The 20,114-nt window shown below is 44.5% G+C and overlaps 1 protein-coding gene across 1 annotated transcript in view; it reads left to right on the top strand.

The window, feature by feature from the left end:
• Window positions 1–20,114, top strand: part of NRG2 (neuregulin 2) — a gene marked incomplete at both ends in the record, with an annotated part of 176,093 nt that overhangs the window by 144,783 nt on the left and 11,196 nt on the right. Inside the window, 2 exons of the mRNA XM_082323932.1 lie at window positions 7,676–7,734; window positions 19,391–19,414. Coding sequence (XP_082180058.1) covers window positions 7,676–7,734; window positions 19,391–19,414 — 83 coding nt within the window. The remainder of the gene's footprint in view (window positions 1–7,675; window positions 7,735–19,390; window positions 19,415–20,114) is intronic.

The following is a 20,114-nucleotide window of genomic DNA, read 5'->3' as shown; positions in this document are numbered from 1 at the left end:
TGTCTTTTTTTGGATTATGTGCTTGCATAATTTTGTACTTAATTTGAAGTAAATTCTACACATGCTAGTGTCAAAGGAAACCTGAACATGATACAGTCTGTGTTGTTATCCTGACTCTGCAAACAGACCACCTGGAAGTGAGATGGAAGAAGTGTGATCTGCCTCAGATGTTCTGCAAATTTTCGTCATAAACCCAGGAACGACTGAGCCACACGCATACAGCATTGACTCAACAGCCCTAGTAAATTAAAAAGCCCCAGCCTCTTGTTGACAGGAAGAACTTCTCAACCCTTCTCCAGACCGATTTACTCAGAGAGGCCTTATGAGTTGGACTGGTTTCTCACCATAACTGTAGGGAAGTGGCACGTTTGAGTAGAGCAAATTCCAGTGCCTGCAGAAGGCATGCACACAAGCAAGTCTCAAGGCCTTGAGCTGGGCTGGGACACAAAGGAGCAGTGACCGGTTTGTTGTGTCCAGATGAACGTAGAGCTTGGGATGGCTAGCAGCCTCTGATCTTGGGTGTGCCTCGGTCCTGGAGCCCATTGGGTTCTTGGCACAACTTAGAGCAGTTTGACACTGCTTTAATCTTTTATTGCCGGGTGCCATGCCCCATGGGGTTGTGCTAGCGTGTGTATCACAGCAGAAATACTCTTTCTTCCAGTTAGGTCTTGGCACATGTTATCTGCAGTTGGGGTCTTCCCAGCCAAACAAAGAAACAAAGCCAAGTCTCATCACTGCACAGTCCTTCTCTGCCCACTTAAACACACTTCATGACTCTTTCATGTGGTAGATGTAATCAAAGTGACTGGTACCCTGGGCTAGGATCTTCCTAAATTGCATGGGATCAGAAGACTTAAAGAGCTTTATAGGGCAACACCCCCCCATCACGTTGAACCAGTTGTGCTTGCAGGAGTCAGGCTGAAGTATTTACAAATGCTGTCAGATAAACAGACTCTCTGGGTTTGGTCTGACAGCATTGTGTTACGTGAGAGAGTGAGGTCAGAGGCCTGGAGGACCTCAGACAAAAAGTGAAAGTTAAGGAGAGAATAAAAAGCAAAACAAAGCAAAAGAGGAAAGATCAATTAATTTTTGAAGTGGTTGATGTAGGCAAATCACCTATTTACATAATAACATGTTCACTCTCTAGAAGCCCATTTGCATACCTCCTCCATGTATATTGTTTCCTGCAGATTTTCCCAGGAAAGGGGAAAGATCATTCTGAAGGGTTAACCACATTGCCAGCTTCCCTGTGCTTTTCCAGAGCACCATTCAAAGGGGTGAACATCAGCCTGATCTCGCACGGCCATGGTCCTCCTTGCAGCACAGCTTGCTCAGCTCCCCTGTGGTGTCAGGAGCTATGCCATCCCTCTCAATGACTCTACTGATTTGGTCAGCACAAGTTGCACATTGCACAACCACAAGTATGTCACTTTACCACGGATATATGAGCAGTTCTGTGGGAGGTGTTGCAACGTCCTTGGAAATTAAGAGCCCACAGTGTTGAGCTAAGGGTGAAAATCTCCACATCCTGTTCCAAATCTCCTGAACCAGCCAGGACTCATTCATTGAGTTTTGCATGCTGTTTATCTTGGGTGATGAGATCAGGTACCTTTTTGGGTTCAAGTGGCCCATCTATGCATCCTGTTCAATGCATCCTTTTAATGCACGTATGACTATAGCAGACCCTTGAGAACCATTAGAGTGTGGAAGCTGATCCTGCAACAGCGAGGCTCAGTGAAGACAACAGTGCAGATCCTGCTGAGCTCCCACAGCTCAATCGGAGCTGCACTGTTGTCTTCACTGAGCCCAGAAGTGGGTGTCCCTGTGGTTTGGACTCTACTATACAACAAACATGCCTTGATTAGCTGCTCTGGATAAGGCCTCTGCATTTATTCTGGTTGCTTTCTTTTCTTCCCATCAGCGATTTTGTGGAGCCCAGCCTTTTGTGGCTCTCCAGAGCCTGATCATCTGGAACTGGTCAGGGGACAATGACAGAACTGTCTTCTTTTTCAGCCCTTTGGACAAACAAGCAACATGCTTGAAACATTTCTCCATTTGCTTATATCAGTGCATTGTGTCCTTCTGCTACAGCTTCTCCTTATCCCATTATCTTGAAGCACCTGCTCGTTCGCATTCTTCTGTAACATGGATTGCATTATGAGAGCTACCAAATTTGGCATACTTTAATTAAGATCTGGGGAAGCAAAGGAATCTTGCCAACCCTTGCAAGATTTAGATCAACAGCTGGGCAGAAAAACTTTTGCTTCCAGCAGAAACATTATGATAATGATGTTATTAATTAATAGTAGCAAATAATAATTAACAATAATTATTGCTCTGCCCTGATACAGGACAAAAGGTCAAAGTTTCTCAATTTTCATAAATAAGTGCTCTGCAAACAACACAGAAATGGGTCATTCAAACCATTTTGGTTTGTACTTTTTGAGATGCTTTATTTGGCTGATCATCTTACTGCATTTTTTTTACCATGTAAATATTTAACTGCAATTCATCCTGAACCCAAGAGCAGAACTTTGTGGGTGTTTTCGAAATGGGGTAAAAAAAGTCTTAAGGAATTGGACATTTTCCAGCAATAACAGAATCTGGACAGAAAAATCCCTGACCAGTTTTATCGATGGCATTTGCAAGTAGCAAATTTTCAGATGTGGCAATTTTTTTTAATTTTCACACACCTGGTTAGGCACAGAGGGATGGAGTTAAGCAAGGGCAGTCTGGGGGTTTCTCCACACAGGCTAGAGAGGGGACAAGGTGCTGTCTGCAAGAGGTTAGTACAGCCTTGTACTTCCTCAAGACCGTTCCTACAGACACAGCTTTGTCCGCTTCCCTTGGCCTTTGAGGAGACACATATTGGGCCTCCTTGACACCAGCGAGTGGACCAGGAAGTCCAAAGGTAATATTTTCAGGAACAGTCCATCATCTGTATAGTCCCTGTAAGAGCTTTCAAAAGGAGGAGGGACTCCGTTTTGCTGGGATAGCCAGCCAAAACCTCTTGACTAGGGTCAAATGTGTAGGAAGAAGGATGCCGTGGTCAAAGACCATCTCATGGCTCTCGACTTTAGTGAGCCTTAACTTTCAGCTATGTCCCTCAGGCCATATGCTTGGCCACTGAAGAAGAGTTGCCCAGAAGCCCTTACCACAGGCAACAGATTCTGCATGCAGAAGGGGCGCTTTCCATTGCTCTTCCTGTCCAGACTGGAAGACTCATGTGCCATGCACACTGGAAATTTCTTTCCTAGAAGTCACATCTAGAGCCATAGTAATAAATAACAAATCATCTTCACCAGCCTAGAAGTATGAGACAGCTAAAAAAAAAAGGAACCATGAGCATTGCATGCTTTCAAAGGTCTCCTGGTCACTGTTGCTGCCAGCAGCCTTGCTTATGAGGAATCGGGACCCAGGGACACCGGAGGGGCATGTGCGTTTCGACAGCTTGTATGCTAGCTTGGGAGGTAACAGAAGGTGCTCATGTTCACGAGGGCTTCTTTTCTGTCACTTTTCCCAGTGCTGATTCACTAGTAACTAAAGATGAAAAGCCTGAGCTGTCCTAGGCACAGAGAAGACAGTTATCTACTGCCTTGTGTCTTGAAAGCTCTTCACCCCACCCACGCTAAGCTGACTGCAGAGATCTGAAGATGGCCTAGATGGTAGCTGTCATGGCATCAAAGCTTCTTTGACACTTTCCTGGTTTGCTTTTTCACTTCTCACCAATTTCTTTCTCTGGGTTTTTATCTCCTTTCACCAGTTCTCATGTAATTTTCAGTCTTTCCTTAATGGCATGCAGCTTCAGTCACACTGAAGTTCCAGCCTTGGCTGACCTCTTGCAGATGTGTGCTTGAGACAGTTTTAGCTCCTTTCAGACGAAGCCCCCCTTTTTGGGGTGGGTAGGACATTTGCTTCATTCAGCAGCACCCTTGAGGCCCTTCGGTGTGCTCACAACATATATGAAATCCCAGATCCCAGACAAATGGGCAGCACGTTGCAAGCTAAACTGGATACCCTTGAAGACTGTGAATAAGTTCATGGCTCTACCAGTGGTGATGAATAAACTTCAAAAAGGGTTTGGAAGACACCTTCTATTTTGGATGTCTTGTTCAAACACCAGTGCAATCTCTTAAAGGTTTCTCCAAAGTCATGCTTCCCTAGGGCTGTCTTTGTGAGTCTGCATCACCCAGCTGCCTCAGGTTTGTGCTCTTTGGCAACAGGGCATCTTCTTCACTCCACTTCCCAGCACCAGCTTCCTCTGCTTCATCACAGGGAAGGTCAACAGTCCTCATGTCTGATGGTAACCCCTTGGGCTGAGCTTTCCTTGGGAGCTGGCTGGGCTCCCTGATATTGAAACACCATTACTGGTATGTTTCCCTTTCCTGTGCTCCAAGACGAACGTCCAAGAATGAGAAAAGGGTGAATTTTTCAAAGATATTTGCCTGACCAGGGAGTCAAAAGTGACTTGAATACTGAGAAACTTAAGTGTATGACTAGGGAGTTCAGTGAAGCCTCATGCAGAGGCATGCCCTTAAGTTGTCCCTGAGCAGTTCAGGGTGCACATATAGCCCAACACACTCCCACATGGAGGTGTTAGCACAGGTCCCAAAATCCAGATGCTGTGTAGCACAGAAAACAGGTTTGGTCATGGGCAGTGAGGGTGCACCAGCTTTTTTTGCTCAGTGCAAACCTACCAAAACTGCAGTGAAAACCAGCAACAAATCAAGTGCCAAAGCCACATCGGTCATACAGGGCCTTCCAAAGCTTTCTTCTGTGAGAGGGACAGCAGGTGAAATGTCCCCTGGACATGGGGCACCCTGCCTTGGAGAACTGGGAAATGCATTCTTTAGGGGAAAGATGGACAGGTTTGGAGCTGTGGAGGTGTTGAGATGGAGAAGGACAGTAGATGGGATGGAGAGATTATGCAGCCTTTTATTGGCTATATCTTCTCTTTGGATCATGCTGGATTCAAAGGTGTGTCTGCAGTTCCACTGTAGGCATCCAGCATCCAGCACTGAGGCTCAAGCTACCTCTGAAGTACCAGCAGGTTGTCCCACAGGCAGATGGCCTCCTTTAGGAGCCTTTGGCAGTGGTGTATTAGTGTGTCAGCAAATGCCTCAGCCTTCCCCCCTGAGAGTATTAATGCAGGTCTCCAGGCAGGGATTAGATGTCTATGCACTGGGGGAATGGCACCATCCATGTCCATAGCCACAGCTGGAAGATCTTTACACCCTGTCCTGCCTTGTGCTCAGCCACTTGGTGCCTGTTCACGTTCTTCCCCAGACCTCACCTGAATCTCACCTCTCCCATTTGGAGAAGAGCCTTCCAGCTTAGAGAAGTCTGTATCCTTGCAGGCCTGACAGATGGGCTGGTGTACCCTTGGTCTGTACAGCTGGTGCAACTGCTAAGAGCCCCTAGCACTCCCTCACGTCATGATTCCCACCTGCTGGCCCAGAGCAGTGTATGTCCATGATGAGGGAGAACTATCAAAAATCAAGGTTTTCTGGTCATAATGAATAAGGAAGACTTCTCTAATTTCTACCTCTTCCCCCCAAGGGAACTAAATAGTTGTTGAAAAAACCTGTCTGTGTTCCCTTAAGCAAGTAGAGAGAAGCAGGACTTCATCTCTCTTCTTGACTTTTTTTTATTGCCACTGGAGTTGCATATCTGTAATGTGCCATCTAAACATAAATCTGTCAAGAACAAATGCTCCCATAGGCCTTGAGCAACAGTACAGAACTAATCTGCCAACAAGCTTTGGAACTACAAAACTGTGGTCATATTAAACGTCAAAGCCATCCCTTCTTCATCCCCTTCACTGTGTCCGCAGACTGTGAGCAGGCGTTAGCGTACCTTTGAGAGACATGAAAGAGTCAGATCTGCTCTGCCCATGCAGGGCTAGCAGTGAGCAAGTGGGACCTGGACCTGGACCTGGACCTGCCCTGCTCCAGCCCACCATATGCACTGGTTGGGACCAGTCATCTGACACTGTGCTGAGGCTGCTCTAGCTGCTTGCTGTCCTTCGCAGTAGACTGCCAGGGAGCTAAGCCATTGACCTCAGGCTTGGGCCTCTGGTCCACGTCCTTTTTGCTGGGGTGTCTTTCAGTCCTTTCTTTGTTGACCAGCTGGGGCCTGCCAAACACTGAGGGACAGTGTGATCTTGTGGGTGGCAGCTGAAAGCGAGGAAGGTCTGATGTGTACAAGGTGCAGAGCCTGCAGCCCCGCTTACCCTAGGAAGTTGGAAAACAGATGTTAAGGTGCTAGCTATAATGATAAAACCCTCTTAAGCTTAGAGGAGGGAAAGTTCGGTTCGGTTCGGGAGGGAGGCAGTTGTGGGACAGGCAGGTAAGAGCTGGGACTTCAAGAAAGCTAGGGATAACTTTGAGGGACTATCCAAAGAGGCCAGAAGAAAAGATGTGAAGTGAGGGAGAGAGATGAGTGCCTGGGGGAGAAGTGTTTGACCACCTACAGCTGAGCTCCCATCGCTGCCCAGGTTCACCCGCAGCTGTGGCAGGTCACAACGCAGTGTGTGGGTGCTGCTGCACCGTGAGTGGTTCAGCAGCTCCTGCTGCACCCTTGCCCATGTCCTCGTACTCCCCAAACCTGGCTCAGCCTGGGGGCTGCTCTGGGGAGCTTACTCATGAGCTGGTGCACGTGTGTGGCAGCCCTTGTCTGCAGGGCGCCATCCCTGCCACTGCAGCACCATGCTAATGTATAACTGCTGCCCCATGAGCTGGCACATCCCAGCCCATCACGTAATGTTGGTCGGGATAGCTTGAGAGAGCCTCACAGTTGGGCAGCATGTGAGACCTGTTCAGTTCAGCTTTCTTCTCTGTCCCTTTCTCTCTGTTAACACAGAGACTCTGCACATGCTTTCTCTCTAACCGCAAGGTAACCCTTTTCCCTGGAACATCCTGTGGGTACTTCTGGGGTAATAACGGGAAGACACTTGCCGTACACAACGCTCGCTGTCGCCTGAGCAGCTGCTGACCTCTCTGTGGTGCTTCTTGCCAGTCTTGTCTAGATAGCAGATCCAAGGAGAGTCTCTGAAAGTAGCATCCAGCACATCTCGATCTTCCTGCCAGCTGGTGCTTCTAGCAGGTGAGAAGGAAGGAGGCAGGCAGAGGAGGAAAGGAGGGGTTTGGCTGGCTGCTTGAAGACCCAGGCCAAAAACAGAGCTGGAACGCTGATGTTGCAGGTGCCTGGTTAAAGCAAACCAAAGAGTAAATACGCGCGTAAAGCCTTTATTTTTTCCATTCATCACAATGCACTTTTTATTTCTGACCTTAGCCTCAAGAATGGTGCCAGACATGTTCTGTGATTTCTCCCCTTTTCCCCTCCAGATGTCCAAACGGATTCTTCGGACAGAGATGTTTGGAGAAACTGCCTTTGCGATTGTACATGCCAGATCCTAAGCAAAGTATGTTTGAAGACAAAAAATGCACCACACTACTTAAAACCTCCTGGGCACAGCGGTGGATGTAGAGTGGTCTAGTCAGGGATGGCTCTTGGTGTCAGCTTTGGGCTAGGGCTTAGGGATGCAGGTAAGGGTGAAGGCTGAAAGCAGACGGATAGGAGTTGTGGAAGGGATCAGAAGGGGCCTCAGTTCAGTCTGTTTGGGTGTCATTTTGCTATCTTGTTTCTCTCTTTCTGGTTTTCTTTCTTCCGTTAGGTGTCCGATCGAATTCACAGGAGACCGGTGTCAGCATTTCGCAATGGTCAGCTTCTCCAGTATGTCTCTTTCTACTTCTCTCTCTCCCTGATTATTGTAGCTCTGTGTCGTGTCCTTAAAGCAGGTTCTTCTGTTCTCCAAGAGCCCTCTTCCTGTCTTGTGCACTCCCAGCTCTGCTTGGCCATAAGAGGAGCTGTGATTGTGTCCAAGAGGAGAATCAGGGCTCTTGTTATCTCCCCATTTGTTAAAATGGGTTCTGCTTTCATTTCTGATTGAACTTAATGTTGCTTGCTCTTTTCATGCAAAATGCAAATAAGGCACAAGGTTATGTGGTGTGCTGTGTGAGAACAGTCTGTGTGATAAGCTGTATCTGCTAGCATTACTGTGTCAAGATGGACTGTGTTGTGCAGTGCAAGAGATGTACATTTTCACATGACTCTTGTGAGGGAGTCACAGCGAGGGCTGTAATGAAATTTCCCCTGAAGTGAGGTTGCATTTCTGTTTCCAGAAGCTAAACCAAGCATCAGTTGCTGTTCAGGTGAGATGGTTGGAGGCTGGCTCAGAGTCAGATCCTGGAGCACGCCCAGAGAGCTGGACAGGGCGCACGTGGATGCCTGGGGCCCCAGAGGTCACGCTGGTGGCTGCCACTGTCTCAGGGCTTCCCACGCCTCAGTGCCACATAGGATATGGGCTAAATCTGCTGACTGGGCATCTCAGACTATATCCTCCCGGACACAGAGATGTTCATGTCTCTCCTAGGGGTTGGGACAGCCTTGCATATGGGGTTGTATCTAACTACGGTGATGGATCCTTTAACCTCGTATTCAGTGGGTATAAATACCCTAGAGCTCTTGCACTTAGTGCTTCTCAGTTTCTAGTTTCCAGTTCCTACAGGCTCTATGTCTCCAGAAATGCCTTGCTTATAGACATCATTAGCTTGTTTCATTCAAGGCAGATAATTTTTCTGGGTCCATATTCAGACAGTGTTCCAGCATCAGTGGGATCCTGGTCTGGGTAAGGACTGACCTGAAAGGAGGCACAGTTACAGCGCAGGAAATCGGCCACGGTAACCCTCTGTGTGACCCATCCTGCCTCCATGCTGGCCGTTTGGACCACCACAAATGGTGGTTTTAAAAAGAAGCCTTTTAAAAAGAGCCATAAAAAAGGCTTTAATTAGTGGGAACCAGAGGAGAAATGCTTTTCCATGATGATTCCTTGATTGCCAGTACCCCCTCTCCCACCGCACTGTAAGAAATCCTGCAGTCCTCATCCTGAACTGGCAATAGCAGGAGTCTCATTAGCACGTGCTAATAGCTGGCAAGTGCTCACATTAGACTCCCTTCTACGGAGTATACAGACAAGATGCAAATGGGCTTTGTGAGGCCCTTGGGACAGCTTGATGTTTTTACATTACCTTTTGTTCCAAATTGGCTTCCAAAGTTGAAACCTCAATTGATTTATTCTTTCAGACTAAATCATCCTAGTAAGCTCTTTTTTAAATGACAAAACAAAATGTTCTGGTTTGATCTTTAACCTGATGCAAAAGGGTTTCCTTTCTGCTTTCAAGCCCATGGTGTCAGGGACCCTGGCTGCAGGGACCCTGGACAGCAGCGGGATGCTCACCCAATGAGGCTGATTTGGAGCATGTTTCATGAGGTGGTGTCCAACAGGCTTAAACATTATTGATACCATGCTGCAAAACAAAAACAGGGGTGAAAATGAGTTTTATGTCAGGAAAATACCTTTTCAGAATACTAATGGCAAGAGTAAACAGCCTGTGTTTTTTTATCTGTTTTTTCCCCCTTTTTATGGGAATGAGGTTTCTTTAAATTTTATTCATGATTAGAGGAACAATGCCAACTTTAAAACAGACACGTGTACATTTCCTTACCTCAATTCTGCTTTAACCACAGGATAGTAAGGTAAAAACAGCTTAACAATCCAGGTTACCTGTCTGAACTTGGATAAAAATCATCTAAGAAGATGACTCATATGTGTTTATAGCTGTTTTCACTTTCAGGTCACAGTTGGGTAATATACGTAGCAGCAACACTGCAGAAAAGCATGCACTGAACTTGCTGTTCTTCTGAATAGGAAAGGCATTTCACTTGAGTCTGGACTGTACAAATGCTTACTTTCTTCTTTAATCAATAATTAGGGCACAGTAGAAGTTGTGTTACTCTATAATTCACTCAGTGCTTCATCCCATATGGGTTGTGACAGGTCAAAAGCTGAAATAGATTAAATTAGGTTCAGGCGTTTCCACAGGAAATAAAATAGCTCTGTCCTGATTCATGTTTTGAGAACATTGCCAGCACTTGACAGATACTTAAATAGTAAATAATGACACCTACACTGGTGTTGTTTTAAATGCATTTGGGGTATTTTAGGTTTTCAGGCCTAGATTGCAGCCTTCTGATTCTTTAACATAAATATTAAATATTACAATATGACTTTTAGTAGTTATATCCCAGGGCTGAGCGAGAGTCTCTGCAGATCGAACTAAATTAAAAATGCTGTTCTGAAAAGATATGGCAGATACTTTGCTGCATTTGGGCCGGAGATGGAGATGGTGCAGCATCCCAACATCATGCCAGATGTATATCTTCCTTCTGGGAGCCACTGCCTATCTCACTGGTTTAAACTCTTTTCCAGATTTTGCTCAGGTAAAACTCCCTATGTTCTTTAGGAGTTCAGGCTATCTTTGTCTATTTGACAAGTAGCTCTGGAGGTTTGTTTTTCTCTGATTGTCTGAAATACCTGCTAGACCACTGCAATTATGAAGATGAAAATCAGATGTATTTAGATAGGTTTTCTCGCATGTGATGTTTCTATATGTTGCTGTTACAACCATATGATGAAGTGCCTATTGCCAGACATTCTGCGTATATACCCTACTGCTTGAAAATGAAGAGGAAATGTTAAAGATGGAGGTTTTTTCTATGTTGTGCTCACACTGTTGCTATTTTCTAACAGATTGGTACAGAGGAACTTACTAGGAATTGTATTATTGGGCTAGCTCGAAGACCTTCCAAGTCTGTCCTGACTCAGCCCTTATTTGGATGAATAGTATTTGCTTTTGGTAGGAATTTGCAACACCAGAATTCAAGCAAGTATCTCAGCAGTTGGTTCCTATCTGCTTATAAGGAGTTTACATTTTATTTTGCTTGCATTGTAATGCAAATGTAATGGGAAGAGTGTTGAGATACTGGAGGAAAAAAGCAAAGCATGCTAAAACAGCTGCTTATCTGAGAAAATGGATGCATAGTGCGAACAGACAACATTGCTCTGGCCTAGTAAGGTGCCACTTCTGAGCAGAGCTGTGGTACCTGACTGTGTCAGCTCTCTAGGCCTGCCTTTATGCTAAGCCTGCGTTAGTCTAAGCCACCCTGATGGTCTGTTTTCTAGCAAGGCTCATACTGTAAGGGGATCTAAGGCAGCACGTTCATTTTGCGCAGCAGTGGCTAGGTATATGTAGACAGTTGACTACCATGGCTCAGCAGACAGACAATAACCTGCTAAGCGGCAGCAACACAGATGAGGGCCTTTGAGACACTGACACATAGTAATCCCACATCCAGTAAGTATGGGCAAAGTCTCACAGGGAAATGTAAAGCTTTATTCTGTTTATCATAGGTCAGTTTTAGGACAGTATGACAGATGGCTTTCCCACATTCATCAAAACAGAAAACCTACCATAAGAAGGAAGGAAGGAGAGATGTCAGAGCAAACAACTGCATGTTCACTGAGATTAAAATATTTGAAAGGTACATGTCTGAGAAGAAAAAGATGTCCTGACTTAAGATGTGCTGACTTAAGCCTGGTCAGATCACTTTTGTCTGTAAGAAGTTTCACTGGTCTCAGTTGGTCTCTGTGCACGCTCCTCCATCCATGCATAAGGAATTGGCTGATGGATCAAGGTTAGAAGACCATGTTGTCTAGGCTTTAACTAACCTATAAGAGGAAAGCCTTATAGAGGCTGTACAATATAACTGGGGGACATTAACAAAACATTTAAAGCAGTTTTAATTTAGACTGAAGGAGAATTCATAGAATCATAGAATACCAGGTTGGAAGGGACCTCAAGGATCATCTGGTCCAACCTTTCTAGCACAATCTAGACAAGATGGCTCAGCACCATGTCCAGCTGAGTCTTAAACGTGTTCAAGCGTAGCAGAGTCAACCACTTCCCTGGGGAGATTATTCCAATGATTGACTGTTCTCATTGTGAAAAATTTTCATCTTGTGTCCAATGGGAGTCTCCCTGGGAGTAACTTGTACCCGTTACCCTTTGTCCTCACCATGTGACTCCTTGTAAAAAGCAAGTCTCCATCTTCTTTGTAGCTCCCCTTTAAGTACTGGTACATGGTGATGAGATCACCTCTAAGCCTTCTTTTCTCAAGGCTGAACAAGCCCAGCTCTCTCAGCCTATCCCCATACGGCAGGCTTCCCAGACCCTTGACCATCTTGGTGGCCCTTCTCTGGACCCCCTCCAGCCTGTCCACATCTTTTTTTTTGTATAATGGGGACCAGAACTGTACACAGTATTCCAGGTGTGGCCTGACAAGCGCCGAGTAGAGTGGGATAATGACTTCTTTATCTCTGCTGGTGATGCCCTTTTTGATGCAACCCAGCATCCTCTTGGCCTTCTTGGCCAAAATTAATAGCAGTGAACAGAGGGGACAGTGATTGTCTACAATTACTATATAAAACAGGAATGCCCTGATAGATGAGAATACAAGGAATTATTTCCATGGGTGATGAGTCATTAAATCATCTTACTAAAATGTTTTTCACATCAAGGTCTTCATATTTCTATGTCTCCATACGATTATGGTTGCAGATATAATTAATATATATACTGTATTGTACGTATGATGGTAAAGTCATATCATCTGCTAGTTTCAGGAGTTAGATCTTGCAGTTATGATGTAACTCCAATGAAACCAGAGGGCTGGGAGATCCTAACTCCAAAATGTGACCTAAACCAGGAATCCTCCCTGACCCTGGCCACGGGGAACACAATATGTGGACAAGGAGTAACGAGTCGTACTGACAATCTGAGTTCACACACAGGTGTCTCTGGCTGTCCATGCACTAGTGAGAAGAGAAGCTTAACACACCGAACTGTTGATCCACAGACTGAATGAATCCATAGCATTAGTACCCATTTTGCCTTTGCAGTCCAATCTTCATCTCTGCTGGCACATGTGGGTGAAAAGTTCAGCAATATCACAAAAGAGTCAGGAAGTCTTTCTATTATGAAAGCTTCTAGTGGGTACTGGAGACTCACCCAATTGACAGCTGTCTCCTGAGTCCAGCTTCATGGGCACAACTATGTCTTGCAGCTTTTTCCAGAAGACAGCAGCATGTCCAAAATCATTCTTCCTTTTAAGAAACTTTTTTTTTTAAGCTGTGCTGGCACCTGTATTTCATAGCTGCCTGTTCTACATCAGATCAAGATCTAGCTCTATCTTCTCTCTTCTACAAGAAACTTTTCAGATCTTTGTAAAACCCTGCTGGAAGTTTACTGATAAATTGCCAGGCTTTGGGCTGGCTGATTGTAAAGGTTTTGTAAAACACATTGGCAGCTATTTCACTCCTGGTGGGGCTGAGATACTGAAAGTTAAACATTATGAGGGGGAACATTTATACCTTGCCTAAGTCTGCACATTTGTATTCTTTCCACTTGTGATTTATGGAACAATTTAGAAATTTGGGATGAAGTTTTATGTTTATGCTTGTCTCTTGTCTGTGGAATCTGAAATTTCATCTTAACTTTACTATTTATTCATCTCCCAAAATAATTGTCACTGATCTGGAGGACAAATGTCATACCTTCTTGTTTAGTGAAACATTTTCATTTTCTACTTTGTGACCTAATTAAAGTTGAAGTCTTTGGCCTGCCTGCAAACATCCTGGAATAGAGCTGACATTCATATACAATGTAATCTAGCATATTCTCCATTTTTAACCCATATTTCCTTCTTTGTTTCTTTACAAATTGAATTTTCATTTATAGTTGGGAGTCTTCCTACTGGTCTGCTTTGGAAGCACAGAGCAACATTTTCTGCATTGGGAGAGCCGGCTTTCTCTTCAACTTTGGGCTCCCCTGAGAGTCTGTTATTCAGGCATCAAACCCCTTTTTCAAAGGGGAGAAAGACAGCTGCTCTTGTTGCATGGTACTCAGTGTAGTCATCTGGAAACATGGCAGAGAAGAGCTTGAGCTGAGAAATGAGAGTCTCGCAGTTGCAGACTATTGGTCAATTCTGCTTGCAGCAGACGTTGATATGAAAGCATATCCTGAGTTCTCAGCTTAATATGTCTCCCAGGACTCCCCAATTGTAGCCATCAAAAGTTTAGTGTGATGGTTCTGGCTCCTGATCGATTTGCTCTGTGGCAGGACATTTCCCTTGCATAGGCATTACAGATTCCTTCCAACAACAGATGATGAGCATGGGTATTTCTGAGATGAGAACCACCATCTGTTCTTGAGCATCCATTGCACCATCACTGGGCGTGATCTGTGTAATGATCTCAGCAGCATGATTCCTGCCTTATCACAACACAGTTCCTGTACATCAGATGTCTGGGTTTTCCCATCATTCGTTCCAAGGAAATTGCTTTCATAGAGCCTTTCCAGTCAGAAAAGCATGAACTGTTTCTACTTGCAGTGTCTGTATCAGGCCCTCTGGGCTGGAAACCGAATCACATATCCCCACAGTGGCACACAAACTGGCCCCAGTGCTGCCAACTAAACCATTGTAGAAGCAGAGCAGTGTGGGTTTATTGGGTGAGAGGCTTCTTATTTTTCTGAGGGATGGTCCCATTCACTCTGAAGTTGCCAGGCTGCAGCAGGAGGATTGTTGGTCATCACTCTGACATGTCAGAAGGTGACCCTTCTCACAGGTGGGTTTTGGATGCTTGCTCCTCACACTGAGGTGAAGTGTCCCAGTGAGCAGAGGGATAAATATACCACTTCAAGCTCTTCTGGGAAGGTCTATATCTGAATTTCAGCTTCTCTGTTCACTTCAATTCACTTATTCAGCAATAGTTTCATACCTGTTGATTGTGATATGAAAATTATAAGCAGAAGAATACTTCTTTTTTTTACCTACCTTTCTGTTTCCTCCTCCACCTCTCACTCATCTGAACCCTAAAACAATATTTAGCAGCATTTTAAATTCCACAAACATTCTGCAGCTTCCTTTCAATGACACAGTAACTGCTGACCACTTAATTACAGGGTGATGACTACGCTGTGGTGTGGCTGGGTAATTACAGGGCATTTGTGTTTTATCATAACATGGTTATTCCTCTCCCCTGGACGGCAGTACAGGTTACCCTTTGGGATCTCCTAAAGTTAATTGCATGCTAATCCACAGCAGCTTGGACCAGGGTGCTGCAAGTATTACTCTTGTCAGTATAATTTATTGTCAATAGTCTGTCTTGCTAGTCCTTAGATGTTAATTCTCCACTTTGTTTCATGCCTTGGAGCATGCTCTGTGACCCAGATAGCCCTCTGGGGGACCCAAGCATGTTTGGGGGGAATAATAAATGTGGTAACTAAACATCTTAATGACGTTCTTGGGCAACCTGAAGTCCACGTGAGCACAGGCCCAGTTTTCACAGCTATTTGCTAAGGCTTTTATCCTTCTTAATCATCCTATAAATCTACAGTTCAGTGAGAGCCATCTTGTCTTGAGGTGATACTCCTATAACGATATTTTGGATCAGATGGTTTTGTCTGTTCATCTTTTAAAACAGGTAAAATACATTCTAGAGAAAAACATAGTCACAAAGACACTGCGGATCAAGTAAGTGTAGGAATTTGTCTTCTGTCCGATGAGAAAAATATCCACCACAAAATTTATGACAGTGGGTCCACAGAGTACCCACCTGTTACCCTACTGGTAACACCTAAATCCAACTGAATTTTTTCTTTCAGTCCGCCTCAGCTGAATGTCAACCTTTGGGGGCTTGAGTGTAAGGTCCATGCATCGCTTGACTCTTCAGCAAGCCCTGCTTTGAACAGCTGGGTGGTAACAGTCTGGGTGATGGGATCCAACCTGAATCCCACGCAGACGTGCTGCAGCTGAGACAAAGAGTGTGAAAATCAGATATTTTTGTCATCTCTTTCATTTTTTTCCCTTTTTCCCTTCCTCAACTCTCCCATGCTCGCTGCCTTTCTCTGTTGGACAGCCTTCTGTCATACATACAGTAGTTAGGTATTTGAACATTTCCAAACTACTGGTCCAGTCTCCTTTGGGATCAACACAGGAGCCTAGTTTAGCTTTTAGGTACAAGAAATAACGTAAATACTGCAAAGTAATGCATTAAAGAGGCCAGTAGATACTGTTTCCTTAACACTGATGGCTGCATTAGGAAGAATGGGCTCTAGCTTAAGTCCAACATTTTCAGAAAGGTTCAGCAGGCACATTTGGAACAAAATTTAAAAAAAAACAAAACATGTCCCCACTTCAAATAGTTTAGGGAGTCCCACAGCAGTTCAGGGTGCTCAGCCCTAGCTCCTTGCCATGACCATGGAGCATGTGTAGAGTTCAGACTGAAGATTAATGATGTGAGAAAAATAATATGCCCAATTTCTCAGCCTAGAGCTACCATCTCAGTGCTGTCTTACTGTAATTTATTTGCTTGGTAGCCTCTGCATATGTTGCTTCCAATGGAGCTTGTCCCATGGGAGCTGGAGAGTACTGCTGCACTCAGCCAGCACTCCTGGCATGTATCAGTTTGTCTCTACAGGTGGGATTCATCCATTTAATTTTAGCTATCCCAAAGGCCACCTCTGACACAGCCTGGGATACAATACACCTCATTGCAAACACCTCTATCAGCGTGGAGTGAATCACCATCTCGAGGAGCTGGAGGACTTACCTTGGCTTCATGCATCCCTCTGTATGGTTAATGGCTGCAGAGGGCACTATTGCCCGAAGGTTTCTAGGCATCCCCAGCAGTCAAGTCTGCCAGTCTAACTGGGAGGGTGGGTAAAATGCAGGCTGACTGAACTATTGCAGAATACAGTGCAGGTGCTGCATGTCACGCTGAGCATCTTCTCCACCTAGCAGCAAATATAACTCAAAGCTTTTAAAGATGTATTACTTTTCCTGATCAACTTCTTAAAAAAGCAAAGGAGACTTCTTTCAAACATGGTATGCAGTCAGAAATATCTTTTGCTCCAGACCAAAATAAATTGTTGTCTCTAGGAGAAATTTTGATTTCTCAAACGTTTGCTACCAAGCAGTATATTGCTGATATAAAACAGGCACACACTATGTAGTAAGCCATGTTTGTGAAGATGATATCCCTCTGCTGAATGCAGAATTATTACATTTTGAAGCGATGTTTTTCCTGGAGCTGGGGTCATCTCCTTAGCCTCTAGATTGTACCATGTTTAATAATTTTGAACAGTCTCTTCTTTAGAGAAGAGGCAAACCCCCCAAATCCCAGCCTGCTCTTGAAGTGTCTCCTCCTTCACTGTCCCAGCACAGAAGGCAATACCTGCCCAGGGTGGGAGGAACTCCTGAGCAGGGGAAGGGGAGAGTGGCTCCCTATTGGATGTGTTCAGTTATGGGTGATACAGAAGCAATGTCTGTAGCCTGAAATGATGACAGAGAAGTGTTGAGTAGCCATGGATATCAGATGCAGGAGCATAGGCTGGGGTAAGGCTTCCTCTATCTGCAAAGCTACCGGTGGATTTGTAGGCATAGGCAGGCACATACATTCCAGCTGCTGCATGGTTGCGTGGTTTCACTCTTGCTCAGGGAACCTGTAGCTAAGATCCAATGAGCCAGCTGGCTGTATCTGCTCCATGGAGTTCATGAGCCAAAAGAAACTGCAGTTCAGATGTGAGAGAGACAGTGGGAAGGCTAAAGTTCCTCAGGTCCTGCCCACCACCACTGTTTGCACAGGCATTTCTGGGTTTGCAAAAAAACATGAAAATCTTTTTAATTGCATCCATTTGTAGCTGTAGATGTTGCAGCAAATCCTGGAACAGGGAGGAAATGTGGCAGTATAGGCAGTATGCAGCTATCAAATGGATCAATAGCGTAGACACTTAGATGAAATTTAATTTATCTCTACATGCATTTGTCATAGTGTCAGGTGAAACCATGTGTGTAATGGTAGCATGCCTTAGGAAAAGGTCAAGGCTAGATGTGATAACCAAGAGGTTTAGGATGAATGTATTGTGTCCAGTTCTCTGCTGCCCACCACATTGTGTCCATATCACTGTAACTTGTACAAAATGACTGTGAAATGCATGGTAGAGTTTGTTATTCCTTTTGCACAAATATGAGTTGTGAAGTAGAGAGCAGCCAGGTTTTGTGGCCTTTAAATTATACAAAATTTTAAAAAACCCAACCCCACCCAACTCCCGCCCCGCAAAAAAACCCCAAACATCAGCATTGATTTGAAGAGAAGAACCTGCTTTAGAAAATGTGTTTATGTGTTCCATAACAATTAGTGCTAATTTCCCCCTGCCTAAATTTTGAACAGCATTGCAAAAGAAAGCCAATATTTCTGTGCAGCAAAAAGCAGTTCCTATGGAAAATATAGTAAATAAATCTGGACATCTCCAAGCTGCAAATAATCTTGTGTGTATGGTGATTGGGAACAGCAGAGCTCACCTTTGTGTACAATGATAAGTACAGAGAACTTTAATGTTTATGTAAGAAAAACTGTCTTTAGATGAGGCCTGTACCAGGAAAATTACTAAAATTCAGGGTACCTGTTTTGGATAACTGCGTTGTTGATTCATTAGGTAAACTACTTTGCTTAGCACTATCTCTGCAAGATGAACTGCAATCTTACTTGTAGTGAATATGAATCTGAAAGCAGATGCTCCAATTTGTGCTTTTTTTTAACATGCTTGTTGTTTTTAAAACAATGCAGAATCACAGCAGAAGTGAAATTTGGAAGGTCACAGACTTGAGCGAAACTTTCATTGCAATTTGCACTTTTAGATCTGCAAAGGATTCATTGCCTTGCCCAGGCAACTAATCACTTGCAGCATCAGTGGTTCAACTGCAGATCTGTACCGCCAAGAACAGTGCTTTCACAATTGACACGCTATCAGGTGATTTACAGGCAATGCTGCCAGATGATGCTGTGCATCCGAGACCAGACTTGAGGTCATGGGCAGCAGAATCATGCTGGCAGGCCTCGGGGCCCCGTACAAGTGCCCACACATCTGTCTGCCCAGCGCTCTTCTTTGGTGCACAGGCCCCCAGGCAGAGAGGGGCGTGTGAAACCATGCAGGGCATATTTTGCCTGTAGAAAGTGTATGAATGGTTTTTACCAGGTTCATGCAGTCACTATGTGTTTTGACCTGTCAGGAGTTGTTTCAGAACAAGTGTACCTTTTCTTTCTCCGCCCCTCCCCCCCCCCCCCCAACTGTGAATTCCATATCAGGTACTAACAAACATGGCTCATCTCAAAAGAATTCATAATTAACTAAAAGAATTCATAATTAACTTCCACTGCAATTTGTTTGGGTCTTTCTTTACATAAGATATAAGCTCTGGTGGGAATTTGAAATGCTCTGAAGCATACACTGTCTTCTGTGTAACTGCTGCTGAGCCTACAGAAAAGCTAACCTACTGTAACTGCACAGTGTGTGTTTGTATATTAGAGATCTCTGACAGACCTGTTTTTCTTTTTCTCTTTCTCTTCCTTGTCTTCTTTCTGCATTGGCAGAGCATCTTGGATTTGAATTAAAGGGTATGGAACAACCATTCATTTATTAATCAGAAGCCATTAAGAGCTGCCCACATTATATTTATGGCTTTAATGGGATGATTAAAAAATCAGCTGTTCTGTTCTCTTCCCTGGCATCAAGATAGATGTTTGGATTGAAAAAAAAAAAAAAAAAAAAAAACCAAAACCAAAACAAAGCAAAACACAAAATCTAAATGTAAACTATAAAAATGCACGTGTATTTTTAGCAGCACTTTTTTCTTTGTTTCAAGCAGCAGCCTGGTGTGTGTGGCGTGACTGGGATGTTACAATTGCCATACGTCTCCTCATTTAACATGCTTTTGTGTATTTAACTGAAAAGCTGGAGTTTGTGTCCATTCAAAAGGTTGCCAGTAGGCACCACTTGGGAACAGGCAGGCATTCCAGGAACGAGAAGGCAAGTTTTAGGAAGACAAGGGCTTTTATAGAAATTGCCATCCTAGATGCACTAACCTCCACTGGACTCTATGAAGGGTCAGGACAAGCTTTGCCGTTCCTCCTCCCAAAGGTTAGCAGCTTATTTTGGTTCTTGACCGGGAGGAAATTGTTCCAAGAAAGGTGGCGTGAGATGAGTTAGTCTAGAAAACAATGAGCCCAGGGAAGTCAGTAGTCTCCCATGAGAGTGGAGGGTGTAATGCTGAGCATCATAGTGGCAAGCTGAAGTTTGGAAAAACACTGCAGTTAC

Source organism: Platalea leucorodia (genome assembly GCF_965183815.1).
Source record: "Platalea leucorodia genome assembly, chromosome: 11".
In the NCBI taxonomy this organism is placed as follows: Eukaryota; Metazoa; Chordata; class Aves; order Pelecaniformes; family Threskiornithidae; genus Platalea; species Platalea leucorodia.
The sequence above is the reverse complement of the archived record's forward strand: the minus strand, read 5'-3'. Positions and strand labels throughout refer to the sequence as shown.